At 42.0% G+C, this 16,297-nt stretch overlaps 1 protein-coding gene across 2 annotated transcripts in view; it reads right to left on the bottom strand.

Moving 5' to 3' along the window:
- Window positions 1–16,297, bottom strand: part of ZYX (zyxin) — a 45,655-nt gene that overhangs the window by 8,976 nt on the left and 20,382 nt on the right. For both annotated transcript variants that reach the window (XM_073595944.1, XM_073595943.1), the window contains exons 3-6: window positions 12,445–12,659; window positions 7,597–8,349; window positions 6,742–6,859; window positions 748–917 (exon numbers count right to left, since the gene is read on the bottom strand). In XM_073595944.1, coding sequence (XP_073452045.1) covers window positions 748–917; window positions 6,742–6,859; window positions 7,597–8,349; window positions 12,445–12,659 — 1,256 coding nt within the window. The remainder of the gene's footprint in view (window positions 1–747; window positions 918–6,741; window positions 6,860–7,596; window positions 8,350–12,444; window positions 12,660–16,297) is intronic.

The following is a 16,297-nucleotide window of genomic DNA, read 5'->3' as shown; positions in this document are numbered from 1 at the left end:
ACCACTCCACCACCTTAAATGACTGGTAATATAGGAAGTAGAGGGAAGAAATTATACAGAAAGTATCCTCTTGGATGACCCTGTGCTGCAGTTAGAAAACACATTCAGTTAAAGCGGGGTTCCACCCAAATTTTGAACAATATCTGTATGTATTCTCTTCCTTGCCTAGATGCTGACATGCAGTTTAAAAAAATTTAAATTGCCGCAATTACCTTTTATTTTTCTATTCTTCTTTGCACTTCCTGGTTCTCCTCCCGTGGGAGTAGGTGTGTTTCTAGCCTCTCCCAGACTCCTGGGAGCTAGTCTCAGGCTTCCCAGGATGCCACTGAGCATGTGCGGGAACGAGGGGTGAATGCTGGGAGCACAGCATTCACCACATCCAGGAAATAAATGCTTGTGGGCTTCAAATGCCCACAATGAAGATGGAAACCGCCTGCAGTGAATAATATAAGTTATTCTTTCCACGAAATCTGACACAGGCGGACATATTACACACAATATGTGAGTATGTAATGCTGAGAAGAAAAGTTTGTGAATGAACTCAAAAAAAAAAAAAAATGATAGATAGGTGGACCCCCGCTTTAAATACAATGACCCAGTTACAGTATATCGTTTATTGGATAGCGTTACAAGTTAACCAATTGCTTTCACTGGCTGCTTTCTGTAAAGCTTATTTATACTTTGAATTTGTTTAGTAAACCCTCTTCTTCTGGCATTCAACATCCTGGTGGCAACTGATGCACTTACCTGGTAGCAGTCCTCGCAGAGTGGACGTCCCTTGTTCTCGTAGTACTGCTGACCTTGGAGCTGCTGTTCACACTTAGAGCATGTGAAGCAATGTACATGGTATAGGTGTTCCCCAGCTCGCACAACCGTCTCTGTCCGAGAAAGACCCTTACCGCAGAATCCGCAGAGATCTGAGAGGAGGGGAAGATAACCAACAATTGACAATCAACAACTAGTCCCTAAATGGCCCTTTTCAATATCATCCACTATAATCATATAGTACATTCCCATCAAACATCTAGTAGTAGTTAGTCACAACATTCAACTGGACTTGTTCTGTAACCAGTGGCGGCTGGTGCTCAATATTTGGGGGGGTGGCAAACAAACCTGGCCCCCCCATTCGCACTATCGCCGTCCCCCACACACACACACGTGGGAGACGGATGGGAAAGCTGTGATCAGTGACCTTACCTTAGGAGGCCAACGACGAGGTAGTGCTGGATCCGGGGTAGGGCTCCTGGAAGCTTAAAGAGGCTGTTACTGCTGTTCCTCGCTCCAGCTTGCCGAGAGAAGAGCCAGGGCCGTTGCTTCTCCTCCTGGCCGAACAAGCGTTGCTTCTCCTTCAGGAAGTGGCTCCTGAGACGCTTCCTGATTGGCCCGGGAGGAGAAGCAGGAAGACATTCGCGAATATTAATTTGCTAATGTCACACAACTGGGTGGGCTCAGGGTGTAGTGTTCTGCTCCCAGAGCCCACCAATTTTTAAGCTAGAGCCTCAGGCTCTAATCATGTGCTTTAAAAAAAAAACCCCATTAAAAACCATGTGTCCAGCAACCTGCATGTAGATTAGGGGTCGGGCGCATGGATTAGGGGGTGGCACCCCTGTGCCCCCAATGGAGTGACCACCACTGTTTGTAACATTAAAGACGTTTTGTAGCTTCTCCAAGCCAATTCTTCAGTTCTAGTGAGTCACGAACATTCCCCATCATTTATATCCTCACAGATAGCAAATACATCAATCCAATCACCATGAGTGACATAATCCCGTTTTAGGGCAAGGGAGTCTGCATAGGTGTTTAATCGTTGGATTTACATAGTTGAAGGTGTGAATTGCTGCCAAAAGTAGAGATGTTAGAAGACTAGGTATATGTCGAAGACAGATGGGGTCACAGACCCACATCCCTTTTCAGCAATGGTTGTCCAGTTAGACATAGATGGCCCATTTCACGCCTCTTTTGAACTAGTTGTCGCCAATGTCCAAAATGTACACCTCGATGTCCTCAAATGGATATCCCTTTTCCCTAATCAATAGGTAGACTGCTAAGTCGTGACTTGTAGAATTTGCCCTCTAAGGTTGGGCCATTTGTTTGTTGAGAGGTTGCCAAGTTTATCCAGTGTAGCCCAATCTACATGCATTCCATAACTTTCACACCTCCCATCCTGTTCTTGGACAACATCATCTGCCTTTCCATGGTGGTTGGATTAAGGTGTCTGGATATAAATAGATATAAATACTGAGGTATATTTCTGCCAGTGATTAAAAATGAAGTGGTCTGGATAAACCACCATTTTGAAAAGTTTTTACCCTAGAGGAAACCCTGAAATAATTTTTAGGCCTTGAGAAGCCCTCACTGCAACCAATTCATTGGGGGTCAATGGGAAAATGCCTCTCACATCGGTAGTCAGTAGGAACAAAGCAACCCTTAAAGTGGTGGCTAGAAAACCACCAATACAGACAGCTTAAAAGATCACTGGTGTCATGTTGCTGGCTTTGCCAGGTGGTAGTGGCCCAGGAACTATGCAGGTATCATCAAATGGGAGCACAATCAACCATCATTCAAGGAACTCCTTGCAACCTCTGGCGAAACCCTGGTTGAGAATGGCTGGCATAAGCTAGGAAACATCTAAAACGCTGCAGAACAAGTCCAGTTGATTGTGGCTAATTCTACTAGATATACATTGACATATATGGGGAGACATTACTTTCCTAGTTTAGGCACCAGCAGAGCTTTTTTTTTCAGCGTGAACGTGAGGAAACGCAGTTCCGGCACCTCCAGCACTGAATGAATGTAATGGCAAGGGGTGCTGGAGGATCTATTGATGCTGGCTGCTGGGGGATCTATTTTTGTGTGGGGGGGGGCAATTGTTGCTGGGAGGGATCTACTGTTGAGGGAGACGTCTATTGTTGCTGGCTCCTGGAGAATCTATTGATTCTGGCTGCTGGAAAATCTGTTGTATTTCCTGGAGGTCTATTGTATTGTTGCTGGGGATGTACTCTGGGGGGGGGTAATGTGTGCGGAATCTATTATTGCTAGGGGATCTATTATTGTTTGTGTGAGTTCTATTGTTGTTGGGGGGGGGGTCTATTGTTGCTTGTAATCAGTAACAAACTCTATACAAATTACTTAGCACCACAAAATGATACTTGGTTCTGGTCTCTAAAAGGGGCGGTACTGGGAGATGGTTAGGAGGTGGAACCAAGGGATAGTGCTCGGCGGTGGGTAGGGGGTGGAGACAAGAGGTGACTCAGAAGGGGGAGTTCCTGCATCTATTCTGCAAGAAGAAAAGACCTGGGCACTGTACAGGGTTCCAAATTGCAGGAAACCTCCCTGATCCTTCTCTACTCACCAGAACATTTGCCTGCATTGAATGATTTACCTTAGTAGTGGGTTCCTGTCCCTAACCTGCCACTCGCTCCAAGTGCGCCTGAATGACGTGGGTCATCTCATTTATCAGGTTCCCCCATCAAGATGACCACCAAGGTCTTGTGAGATTTCAGCGTCCAATTGGACAATTTTCTTCCCCAAGAGGGCCAGTGGGGTAAGGGAAGGCACTTTCCCTCATCGAACCCCACCCCACCTGTAATAGCAGCGTGATGCCACCTACAGGCTGGAAAATAGCCTGCACCTGGCTACAAGCAGCACAGATTTCTAACAAGCACTAGAGGCAGAAGCCAGTGGATACAGGTGAGGCTTGAGTTCTTCTTTAGCATGACCGCATGTACAACAATCTGATAGTAGAACAGACAGACCCACACATTGTATAGCTTACTAGAAATTAAAACAGAAGGTTGTACAACTGTACAATTCTGACATAAATCCTAACACTTCCCACTTCTAATGAAAATCAAAATAATGTTTTAGGGCTTCCTTTCCCATCTGGGCCCATTATTACATGGCAGGTTCAGATTAAAAAGTTTGACAGCAAGTCTAAAGCGGCTAATCTGCGTGAGAACCAGTAAACAGATTTCTAGTCTGGAAACAATTAGAAGGAGATTTAATTAAGGACTCCAGATCTAATTCACGTGTCTACAAATAACATTTATACCCTTCAGTATAAATTTAATTTTGACATACCAACCAAAACCAGCACACACCACCATGCAAATGACCACTGACAACAATACCGCCATCACTAAATCACTGACTTTTGCAAATAGAGTCCTTAAAGGGACAGTGCTCCCAAAAGGTGATGTCCTATATGGCCAAATGTATTTTGTCACCCCTTTAAATGCTTATTTTCAGGTGTTTCCAGATAAGGGTACTGTCCTTCCAGCCTTTCCTTCAATCTTGCACAGTTGTACAGGCTCCTCTCCTGTACTGAAATTGCTTACGTGAGTTTCTGAAAATGTGCATAAGAAGATGCAGCAAGTCCAATACAGCCCACCTTCCTAGCTGGAGAATGCCTAGCAACATCTAACCTTTTCCTCCCCAGCCTGATTGTTCCTGGCCTGACCCTTTCAATCATTGTACAGTAAAACCTTGGATTGTGAACATAATTAGTTCCGGAAACATGCTTGTAATCCAAAGCATTCATATATCAAAGCGAATTTCCCCATAAGAAATGATGGAAACTCTGATGATTCATTCCACAACCATTTATTCACAAGTCCTTCAGTCTATAGTCCATATAAAAAGATTATAGCAATGTGACTTTAGGGCAACTTCCATTAAAGTCTATGGGCACAAGTCAGATAGAAGTCGCCTTGAAGTAGTACAGGAACCTTTTCTAAAATTGGAGTGACTTCAGTAGTGCTAATTGAGACAGCTCTCATTGACTAAAATGGGATTTCACATGTCACGCGACTTGGAATCTCACAAGTCGGATCCCAAGTCATGGCAGTGTGAACCAAGCCTAAAAGGTTGTACCTTCATTAAATGTAACCATATTGCTACACTTAGAGGTGCCTCTCTTCTCTTTTATACTCAGTTGTTATGTGGCGCTACTCGTATTGGAAGACCTTGCTCGTATATCAATTTAAAATTAATTTTAAAATGTTGTCTTGTAAAACACTCACAGACCAAGTTACTCGCAATCCAAGGTTTTACTGTATTTCAGTTCTTTCAACTATGGAGCCTCGGCATCACTAGATACATTTTTACCATTTAAATTAACATTAAATTAGAACGCAATTAAAATTAAGTAAAAGCAGAGTTGAATCCTGGAATTTTATTTCAATGCTTCAAAACTTGCACCCTTACCAAAACGTCAATACTCCCCTAGGTAGAAGTGTCCACTAAGGGAGGCACTGCAGCCTTTAATAGGTGCAACATCCATGCTAGCAGACACTGCAACCCACGTTGAACCTGGTAAGTTTTCCTGTATTCATAACAGGATGTAAGCTCAGAAATGGATGAAAATAGTTACCAACATCCAAAAAAAGACCAAAAATCTTCAAGCTACATAAATTAAGCTGACAGTTGGCCCCGTTATACTATTCCGGCAGGGCTCCGGCTTTCACTGGTGACCCTGGGGGGGGTTAAACACTTACGATTTCCACTTAACTTTTGCTCTTAAGAGTTTACATTAGAACAGACAAACCTCACCTATTGACAATCTCTTTAAACACAGCATACAGTATTAAACCAGTCTCCGATACGCAAAAGGGGCACATGTAATTTTTTATACCGAGTATTTGCACAAGTATCGGTACTCGTGCAAATGCACCGATACCTGAAACCGATACTTTCAGGCTCGGTTCTTTGAACTGCCAGTGGGTCTCCCCAGTGTTAAAAAAGTCCGCTAATTGGAGCTGTCAAAAAAAAAAAAAAGCAGCCGGCAATGTTTATTACCAACATTGCTCAGCCCTGAAACACTAAAAAAAAAAAAGAAACATTGTTTCTTTTTGTATATTTCTGTTTCTTCATCTGCAGATCAAAGGGATGAACAAACGTTGCTCTGTTTAACCCCTTAATTAACCCCATCATTTACTGTAATCAGTCTTAATTAACTCCCTATTCTCCTCCATTTAATTATTATTTACCTGCTTTTTTTCTTTTGTTCACGTCTATTTTATAAACGATAAACAATTAAAACATTTTTTTTGTTTGCTTTGTTAGTGAATATTTTTACACATATATATTAACATATATTTACACATTTCACATTGAAAAATCGCTAAATTTAAATAAAATCTATTTATTTCATTTGTAAATAACTTTTCAATGCTTTGTACCATTGCAGATAGCTGAAGTTAAAACAAAACAGTTGTGGTAGGTATCAGTAATTGGTATCGGTGAGTACTAAAAAAAAAAAAAAAAATGGTATCGGTGCATCCCTACTTCAAACTACAGAAGAAATTATGGTCACCTTGAGAGCCACTCAAATTTAAATTGTATTTGGAATATGGGGAATAAAACTCTAATAGTTTTGGAGACTATCCCCATGATTACTTTGGAACCAGGAACATTGTTGGCAGCATCTAGCAAGTTTAATGTAGCCCAAAATGTCTTCTTACACCAATAAAGTGGTTGAGATTGACTGAGTGTATGGCCAGCTTTTGACTCTGACCCAAAATAAGCAAGCCCAGAAGGCGGTCTGAAGGCCCTAGTTGCAAGCTTTGCTCCAACTGAGTGATTTAGAATGTTCTGAAGCCTAAGGGTCACTTCCAACATTTGTCAGTAGTGGCCTTCATATTTTTCTTGGGTCGGGTTTCTTTTTAAAGCCTGAGTAATACTGGAAGACAAGACACTCAAACAACATGAAGCTTTAGTGATTAAAAAGAAAATGGTATGTACCCATGACGTGTCCTTCTCCTGTGGGCTGTTTGTCCATCTCCTGCATTAACTGCTGAGTCAGCATTTCCAGCTCTTCCACTTCCTTCATGTTTAGGGTAGTGGAGCCAGCAGTCCGATTCTGCAAGAGAATAACATTACAATGGAAGAATTGCCTACCCTCAACAAACAATTCATCTGCCCAATGATATTTCTCGTGGCTGACAACCACAAGAGCACACATGGCCATATACAGTGGCATATCGGGGGTTGATTTACTAAAACTAGAGATTGCAAAATCCAGTGCAGCTCTACATAGAAACCAATCAGTTTCCAGGTTTTTTTGTCAAACCTAAATTGAACAAGCTGAAGTTAGAAGCCGATTGCCTACCATACACAGCCACACCAGATTTTGCATTCTCCAGTTTTAGTAAATCAACCCCATCATGATTATGGGGCCTTTTTTGCAGATTTATTGGTACGATTTCTCCACAGAAAGTGAGCAAATCTCACATAGGAGACATCCCCTCCACATTTGTCTCTGAAACAAGTGTTCCATCCATTCATGTTCTAGTAATAAGATAACATTTTGGATTTTCCCTCACTTTCAGTCCTGGGGACAATGGTCAATAGGAAAAACCAGAAGCAGTAACACTACCCAAAATTAAAATAAATACACTTTTGGTTTAAATACTATTTAAACCCAAGAAGCCCAACCAATCCAGACAGTTTTATCCAGATAGAGAGATCTATGGTTGGATCTCCTGGGATGACTATTGTAGGATAAACATGAGATTGGACAATTTAAACAACTTGCCACAACCACTGTTGCCTCACTTTCACATTCAATTTAAAGCATTTATATTAAAAGTTCCTTACTGGCTCAGAAGGCCTTTGCAGGCTTGGCTGAGGTCCTCTGGTTTGCACGCCATCTGACTGCGGCCTTGGCGACTGAAAATATTCCGGTTGTGTTTTAGGGACAGAGGTCCCATTGGCTTTTATCACTCCGCTTTTAACGCTCTCTGGTGGCACAAAATTTCTGCTGAACTCCTTCTGCGGGGCTGGAACCCTGACATTTTCATCCGGTTTCGCTTTTTCAAGCACTTGAGGCTTTTCTCGTTGATGTGCATAGTTGAATCCTGGTGACCGTACAGATGATGGTATGGAGGATGCTGGAGGTTCAGACACCGCAGCCTGCAGTGGTGGAAACTTTTGCTGTGGTGGTCGCGAGGCCTCTGAACTTGGCTCTGCTGGCCGGGGAGAGAAAGTGTGTGGAGCAGAAGGATTCGGAGCAAAGGTGTGAGATGGAGTCGGTTTTGGAGAAAATGATGGCGCGCTTGGCTTTGGGGAGAAGGTCTGAGCTGGCGGAGGGTTAGTGGCAGGTGGTGAAGGGGTATATGTGTGAGGAGCAGAGACTTTTGGAACAAATGGAGAAGCAGGCTTTGGAGCAACTGGTGCAGGAGCGGCGGGCTTAGGGCTGAAAGACGACGGGCCAATGGGCTTGGGGGAAAATGTAGGAGGATTTTTTGGAGAAAATGTTGATGGGGGAGAGGGCTTGGAAGGAACTGGTGCAGCAGGTTTCGGTGCAGATACTAGTTGAATAGGTGGAGCCGGAGGAGGTGGTGGTAGAACCTGTGAACCAAGAGTGAAGTACTTTTGTAGATCAAAGTTAGGTTTTAAAGTAAATCATTCAGATTTGCACCACGCATACAATATATATTATATATAATATATTAAATAATGTTAGAAGGCATGCCTATAAAGAAACATCCTTTAAAAACGAACGGTCCTGCAGGGGTGAAAATTTGAGAAAATGAAGACTAAGAGATAACAGCCTTCCTTTGCTGAAACAAGACTCTTTGTGGTTGGTGGAGAGATGAAAGGAAGCACAACCAGGACTTCCAACAGGAAGAAATTAGAAGGGGGGGGGGGGGTGACAAGCTAGTGATAAAATAATCTTTGTAACCAAACTACCATCACTCAAAAAGGAAACAAAACATTATAAGATAATGGGTGTATATAAAACTCAAGAGCAATATCTGCATATTGCATCTTTTCAAGTAATTTACCAAACACAATTTTCCATTACAGTACTTCCAGTAACTGTAAAGACTGGCGATAAATTACATTTTTGTTTTTCATCCTGTAACCGGACTTAATCTTTCCACAGTTCACAGAAGATCAAAATGGAAAGCTGTAGGTAAAAAAGTGAATGGTAGGCTCATAAAAAAAAGTTAAATCCAGCAAAGTTAAAGTAGAACTATAGGCAAAACATTTTTTTTTGGATAGAGCAAGTGAAGATTATAACCCCTGTCATTTTTTTTTTCACCATCTGTGTCCCATTGCAGAGATTTCCCTTCACTTCCTGTCCCACAGCCAAACAGGAAGTGAGAGGAAATCCCTGCAAATTAAGGGAAGTCCTTGGGGACCCCTAGCTCACCAGAACTAGTGTCCCCATTGGAAGATTTCCCCTCTATTACTTCTCTGGGGACAACCCAAAATTTTGAGCTTTCCTTTACCTTTCACCTTCAATGATAATGGTAAACAAGACAAATAGAGAGGGTGAATCTCTTTAACGGGGCACAGACAGCAATAAAAACTGATAGGATGGTTCTAGTCCCTTCTCCACTATCAAAAAAAAAAAAAAGTTTTACCTTTAGTTATACTTTAACGTGCATGTATAGCCCTTTTTTCACAGAGAAGGGAAAAGTTAAATTGTAACTCTACTTTTGTTGAGAAAAAAAAAAAACATGGGTGATCTATGTACATTGCAAGGATTTTACCAAACTTTGTTGCAGATTCCTACCTTTTGTTATTCTGAAGAAATCACTGTGTTTGTCTCCATTGGGGAAAGGGAGTCTAATGGGAGTTTCATAATTATCAGTCAGCTGCTGCACCTGCAGGGCACTAATAAGGAAAGTTGATGGGCCTGCATCCCTTTAGCTGTGATTTCCTATTGAAAGTATCTCACCAAAAATTACATTTTTGTTGCGGGGGATGCCTGAAATCTGACTTGTATCTTAGTGCAGACTTCTAGGAAAATTGGTGAGCCAATCACACAATCAGGAAATGATGTTTCTGGGGGCATTCTGTGTACAGAACGCCTCCAGGTTGCCATATTGCATTTTCAGAAAATTACAGAGCTGCAGATAGAAAACTTTCAAACTTGTGTCGCAATTGTATATGCTATATTATTTTTTCTTTATTTGCTATTTTTTTCCCCACCAAAATGGAGTTACCTTTTAAAGCCCCTAGCAGGGTATTTTTTTGCTTTCTGTGCCCCAGTCGGGGAGATTTTCCTTTTGACACAACAGGAAATGAGAGCAAATCCCCCCCCAAACCGAGGGGAATTTTCATCTTAGATGTCCCTGGAGAATTTGTCCCCATTGAAAATTTCCTCTTACCCCTTACTTTGGTATACAATTTTGGATTTTAGGGGTGGGGGTGGGGAGAGTTAAACCTTCCATATCCTATCTACAAAACGACAAAAATATTGTTTTTACATACGCTTCAAAAATAGAAAAAAGGAAAGACACAATTGCATTTAAAAAATTGATTCAAGTGGGTTATTTTCATCAATAATAAAACAGGTAAAATAATCAATAAATACTTAGGCAGCATCAATCACAAAACATCAATTTCATCCTTCAAAAATAGGATCTTATATTAATAGAAGCAATCCAGGCTGTGTAGATTATAAATACTCTGATCAATGTAGTGTTCCAAATGGAAAGAACAGCAGTAAGTTGGGTAGAATGAAGAAAGCTCCAGATGTATGGTTGACAATCTAGTTTTGTTTTTGTTTTTCTGTTCATCATCAAACAGGGATCCCTAAACTTTTCAAACAAAGGGCCAGTTCACCATCCTTCATACTTTAGGAGGGGTTAGACTGTGACCAGTGGGTTTAGAAAATGCCCCAATGTGGGAGTAAACAATACCTTAGGTTTGGTGGAGAGAGGAAGCAAAAAATGTACCAAGGGTTTGGTGTTCAGCGGGAGTGGAAATAAATGATTTAGTGCCTGTGGTCAGCCGGAGGAGGAATAATGCCCTATCACCAGTGCTGGATGAAACTCTGTGGAGGCCCCTAGGCACTCAAAACCTTGGGCCCCCCTCGCAGGTTTGTGGAGCTTTCTCATGTGTGTGCTCTAGTTGGATAACATTAAATTAAGTAGTGTGCACGATGGCCGCTAGATGGAGATGACCACCACTACTATACATTACACAGACGTAGGTTGCATCAAAATTTTTTACAAACTGACAGCTGAAAGAGGATGAGCTTTTAAGAGACAAACTAATACGAACCTGATGTCTACGGTTTAAGGACTTTAAGTTGATATAGGGTACATTACATTAATACTGGATTTTCTCTAGAGTCTTTAATGTAAAGTTTTTTGTTTCTTTGAGTTGATTCTATCTTTTGTGGACAATTTAAGAAAGCTTCATTGCACAATTTCCATTCATGATCTAATCAATATTGTTGCGATCCATTGTCATAGGGCCCTGAAACAGCATGGGGCCCATAGGCCAGTGTCTACTCTGCCTAATTGGTAATCCAGCACTGCCTACCACTGGTGTCATTTGAGGCACTAGTACCCCATAATTGGCATCGGTCAGTGGAATAATTCCCCATTGTTGGTGTAGGTTGTTGGTGCATACAGGTGAATAGAGCCCCATCAGTGGTGTAGATGGAAGGCATTGTGCCCCATCAGTGGTGTAGATGGAAGGCATTGTGCCCCATCAGTGGTGTAGATGGAAGGCATTGTGCCCCATCAGTGGTGTAGATGGAAGGCATTGTGCCCCATCAGTGGTGTAGATGGAAGGCATTGTGCCCCATCAGTGGTGTAGATGGAAGGCATTGTGCCCCATCAGTGGTGTAGATGGAAGGCATTGTCCCCCATCAGTGGTGTAGATGGAAGCCATTGTCCCCCATCAGTGGTGTAGATGGAAGGCATTGTGCCCCATCAGTGGTGTAGATGGAAGCCATTGTCCCCCATCAGTGGTGTAGATGGAAGGCATTGTGCCCCATCAGTGGTGTAGATGGAAGGCATTTTGCCCCATCAGTGGTGTAGATGGAAGGCATTGTGCCCCATCAGTGGTGTAGATGGAAGGCATTGTGCCCCATCAGTGGTGTAGATGGAAGGTATTGTGCCCCATCAGTGGTATCAGTGGAAGGCATTGTGCCCCATCAATGATGTTAGTGGGAATAATTGTGCCCATCGTTGGATGTCAGTGGGAGAAATGATGCCCCATCATTAATGTCAATGGGAGGAAATCTGCCTAATTATTGGTGTGAATTGAAAGAATGGCATCACATCATATTAGAAGGGATAGTGCCCCCCAAAGGTTATCTGTAGTCCTGATCAAGAGAAATCAGTAAAGCCCCCAAAATGCATTATCTATAGTTTGTACCCCCATGACAAATAAAAATTGAGCTGGACTGTTGACCATATGTCTATTGTTCCCTTCATTCTACTAAACTTAAATGGTCATTCTAGGGACCTCCTCTTCTGATCCATTTTATCTTAGAAAGTAGCCTCCTAACTAAAGGACAGCATCTAAATATCTACCAAAATCCTGATCCAACTTATCTTCAAATAAAAATAATAGTTTGTTGGGCAGTTAAAAAAATGGTACTACTTGGCTTCTAGAAACAAAAAAAGGGGTGGAGGAAATTATTCCAAAATATTGCATAAAAATTTTCAACAAATCCTATTTGGTCTCTCTTACCTGAATATCACTGGCTTCATCCAGCGGAGGTGGTGATGGGAAGGTTTCCTCCGCAGGGGGCGGGAAGGGTTCAGCAAACTCAGGAGGTGGAGGAGGGGGGAAACTAGACGTGGGGGAGCCAAGAACATCGTCACTGAAGGAAGGTGGAGGAGGTGGAAAAGACCCCGGGCTCAAGATGGAGTCATCGTTGGGAGGGGGAGGAGGCAGGACAAATTCTAAAGGAAAAAAGAGCAACTAATGAGGCAAAAAAAAAGTAAAATAAAGGATTTCTATGAGGAATGACAGTAACGTGTTCAAATACATTTATATCAATTAAAGTGACTATTACTTTAATATAAATGCTATACATGCACAACCACAACAATAGCAGAATATACTGTATAAGCTTAGCCAGTAGGATTCAGTAAGGTAAATGATAATGATCCACTTTAAATATGCCCAGATAGTTCAACCACTTTATGCTCACCTAGACACAAGCCGTAAGTGCTCCTACCCACCTTGTCGTGACTGCAGACCTGGGGCTCTTGACTCGAGACCAGGGGCCAGTGCCCCAGGCGACAGGGTCTAGCAAAACTCCCGAATACAACTTTTGGTTATTCTGAGGTACAAGTGCACTCTAAATCTGGCCATATACTCAATTCCTTCATCTACGCTAAACAGTATGGATAGAGGGATTTCTATGTTGCTGGTAGGGCCAACCAGGGAAAAAACTTTGGCCAATTGAACAGGAATCAAGTGAAATACAATCTACATATGGCCAACTGAAGGAGATCATTTCATTATGTATATTGTTACGTATGTGTAGGCCATCATTTAGCTCCATGCCATGGTTTCCATATCATTTGTACTTTATGGTTTGTGGAAATTATGCACTTCTTTTCATAATGCGACAGCATCCATTGAATCCAAAAGCACACACTTGGCATTTCCCCCAATTTCTAAAGTGATCATTTTCAAATTTAACATTATTGTATAGAAACTAGAAGAATACCGATTTGCTATTTTCTCAAGATAGCAAATTGCACCTTCACAACACTAGACTAAATTCTGCACATTTGCTTGCAACCAAAGACCCCGTCATCAGTAGACCTTCAAGAACACCTGAAAATATATTTCCTAATGGAACACTTGAGAAAAGAGTAATTGAAAACAAGATTTGAACCCCCAGAGTCTGTAACTGCACAGATAACAGGTTGATTCAGGACCCCTTGTGGCAACCAGTGTGGAAGTGCCCTTGACCAACATTGGGCAAGATAACATTTTGCACGGTTTCCCCAGCATTTATGTCTGTTGTATTTGGCAGGGGGGTTCATTAAGCAATAACGAGATCCGTCAGCAGGTGGTGGTTGGCAAACACATCTTTACGGTTAGGGGCCACACATACAAGGACATCCCAAGAACATTTGGTGTCCTGTCTGTAGGACTCTAATCATGTTGGATATGAAGAAATTATTGATCGGACAATGTAGAACACCTAATTAATTCAAAAAGCCAGCGCTGGAGATTTTGCCAAAAAATTAAATAAAAAAATAAATAAATAAAAATATCACACTTTTAGCCACTCCATACCAAATATGAAAGTCTAGCCAACCAATTGCTTCTGGACCAAAAGCCATTGACCACATGTCTATCTCTGTTCAGATATCCACTACAGCTTGGGATTCAGAACTCCATGCAACAAGACAAATACACAGATGATATACATCTGTGTATTTGTACAACCATTTTATCTGCCAATAGATTTTTATTGTTGTCCATCCAGTTCTGAGACCAACACACCTCTCTTATATAACATTTCTGTCAGGCAGGGGGAGGAGACCTGATGGCTAATTTCTCCTTTCACACCATATTACATCCATATTTAGGGTGTAACATGGAACATAATGCCAGCCCCCTCCCTCAAACTGCTCACACCCCTCATTCTGTATATTTTCAGTATATGCCTGTACATGACTCCACCCGAAACCCCTGTGCCATCCATTTACTGGTCCATGCCAGGATCTGCAAATGGAGAAACTACAAGTCACATTTTCCACTGCAGTAGAGGGACTCATGGTTCACAATAGAACACACGTGCGGTAAGGTCACCCTACCCATAGTCCATTGATTACTTCATCCAACTACATAATCAAAGGTCTGTACCTCTGTATGGATCAGAGGCTGGTGGGAAAATCTGCAGGAGCCAGTGTATTGCCCTGATAGTAGTTTCATTGGTTTCCAATTAAAAAAAAAAAAAGGTATAAAAAAACAATATAGGTGAATTTATTAATGTTTCATTTATCAAAAAGCAGATTATGCCTTTAAGCAATACTAACAGGTCTTCCCCCTACCCCAATTAGTGAATAGACAGTAAAGGAAAAGCAGCACCACGATGAGCGTATCTCTCCGTCACTCTGCCGGCTCCTTCCACTGCAGCACAATTGACTTGAAGCACTTCTCTCCCCCGGTCTAAACTCTGCTGTACAAGGTCTGCAAGAGGCTGATACCAGGTTAAATGTAGGTACTTTCACTGCCTGTATATTAAAATTACTGCATTTAATAATTTATTAATTTAGAACTACAGTTCAGCTTTAATACTGGAACTTTTGCCACTGCGGTTTGCAAGTCTTTATTGAATTTGTAGAAGGTGTGAGCCGGCATACTTACAGGTAAAACCTCTGAGTTACTCAAACAGCAAAGTTCACAAAAGGTGTAAATAGCATGAAAATGTGTCTACAGTTCCCGTCATCTGCAAAAGATTTTGAAGCTGCGTAGGAACACAACAAAGTTTGCCAATCTTAATAGATCATTATTGTGAACTTGTCAAACTTTGCCAATGTTTTTAATGGAATGAGGACTATGCCGTCCCCCAAACAAAAGGCGCGCTGAATTTTAGTTGACGTTACCGAAGCACGCAATTTCTTATTGTTCCTGCAGTTACTGGAAGGTCTCTCGATTTGAGTCACTGGTGTTTCCGGTTTAATGGCCCTTTTAATTTTCTCTTTAGCTTTCTCTGGGAGACAATGAATCTTAATTATCCGGCTGCACGGCTTCCCGATCCCCTGATTACAATATTACCGTCATAATACGGCGAGCGCGGCTGAGCCGCAGTTTACATGAACAGCCGGATGTCATGCAAACAAAATAACTTCATTCAGCATGGGGCCGGCTCATGCAAGTAATTACACGCCTTCTATTAACCTCTTGCTGGCCATGTAACGCATATGTGTGGTGGCAAAAAGGGTGGGCTTTGATGCCCATGCACCAATGTGCGACCAATGTTTCCATGTTAAAAGCATGGTCACTGCGTGCTCCCAGCACAGTGCTCGAGTTTTTGGTCTCTAGTAATGGCCGGTAGCTGGCAGGATCAGCTTCTGATCATGTGACCACTGTGACAGCCAATCACACTGGTCATGTGACCAGGCAGACCTTCCCACCCTCAAGCGTAACAGCCCAGTTAAAGCTATGCCAGGGCTGGACAGGAACATGTGAAATGAATTAATGTGCATTTTCGGTGCAAATTATGAGTAAAGTTATAGTACAGTGGGACAACACAGTGGCTAGATATTCTGCCTTGCAGCAATCAAGTCCTCGGTTCAACCCCTGGCTAGACATGATTTGCATGGAGTTTCCATGTTCTCCCTGTGCTTGCATGGGTTTCCTCTGGGTACCCTAGTTTCATTCCCCACCCCAAAGACAAGCTGGTAGGTCAAATGGCTCCTGTCTAAATTGGCCCTGTGTTTACTTGAGAGATTGTTCACTGTACAAACTGATTATACAGATTTTCCTTCATTTACATAGTTTTAGTAAATTTGAAGGCAATTGTAAAACCATATTGTATTGTGTATGTCCAGTTTTAGATTGTAAGCTCCTT

This window comes from Aquarana catesbeiana, linkage group LG08, assembly GCF_042186555.1.
Source record: "Aquarana catesbeiana isolate 2022-GZ linkage group LG08, ASM4218655v1, whole genome shotgun sequence".
NCBI lineage: Eukaryota > Metazoa > Chordata > Amphibia > Anura > Ranidae > Aquarana > Aquarana catesbeiana.
This window is presented reverse-complemented; position numbering and strand designations above follow the sequence as displayed.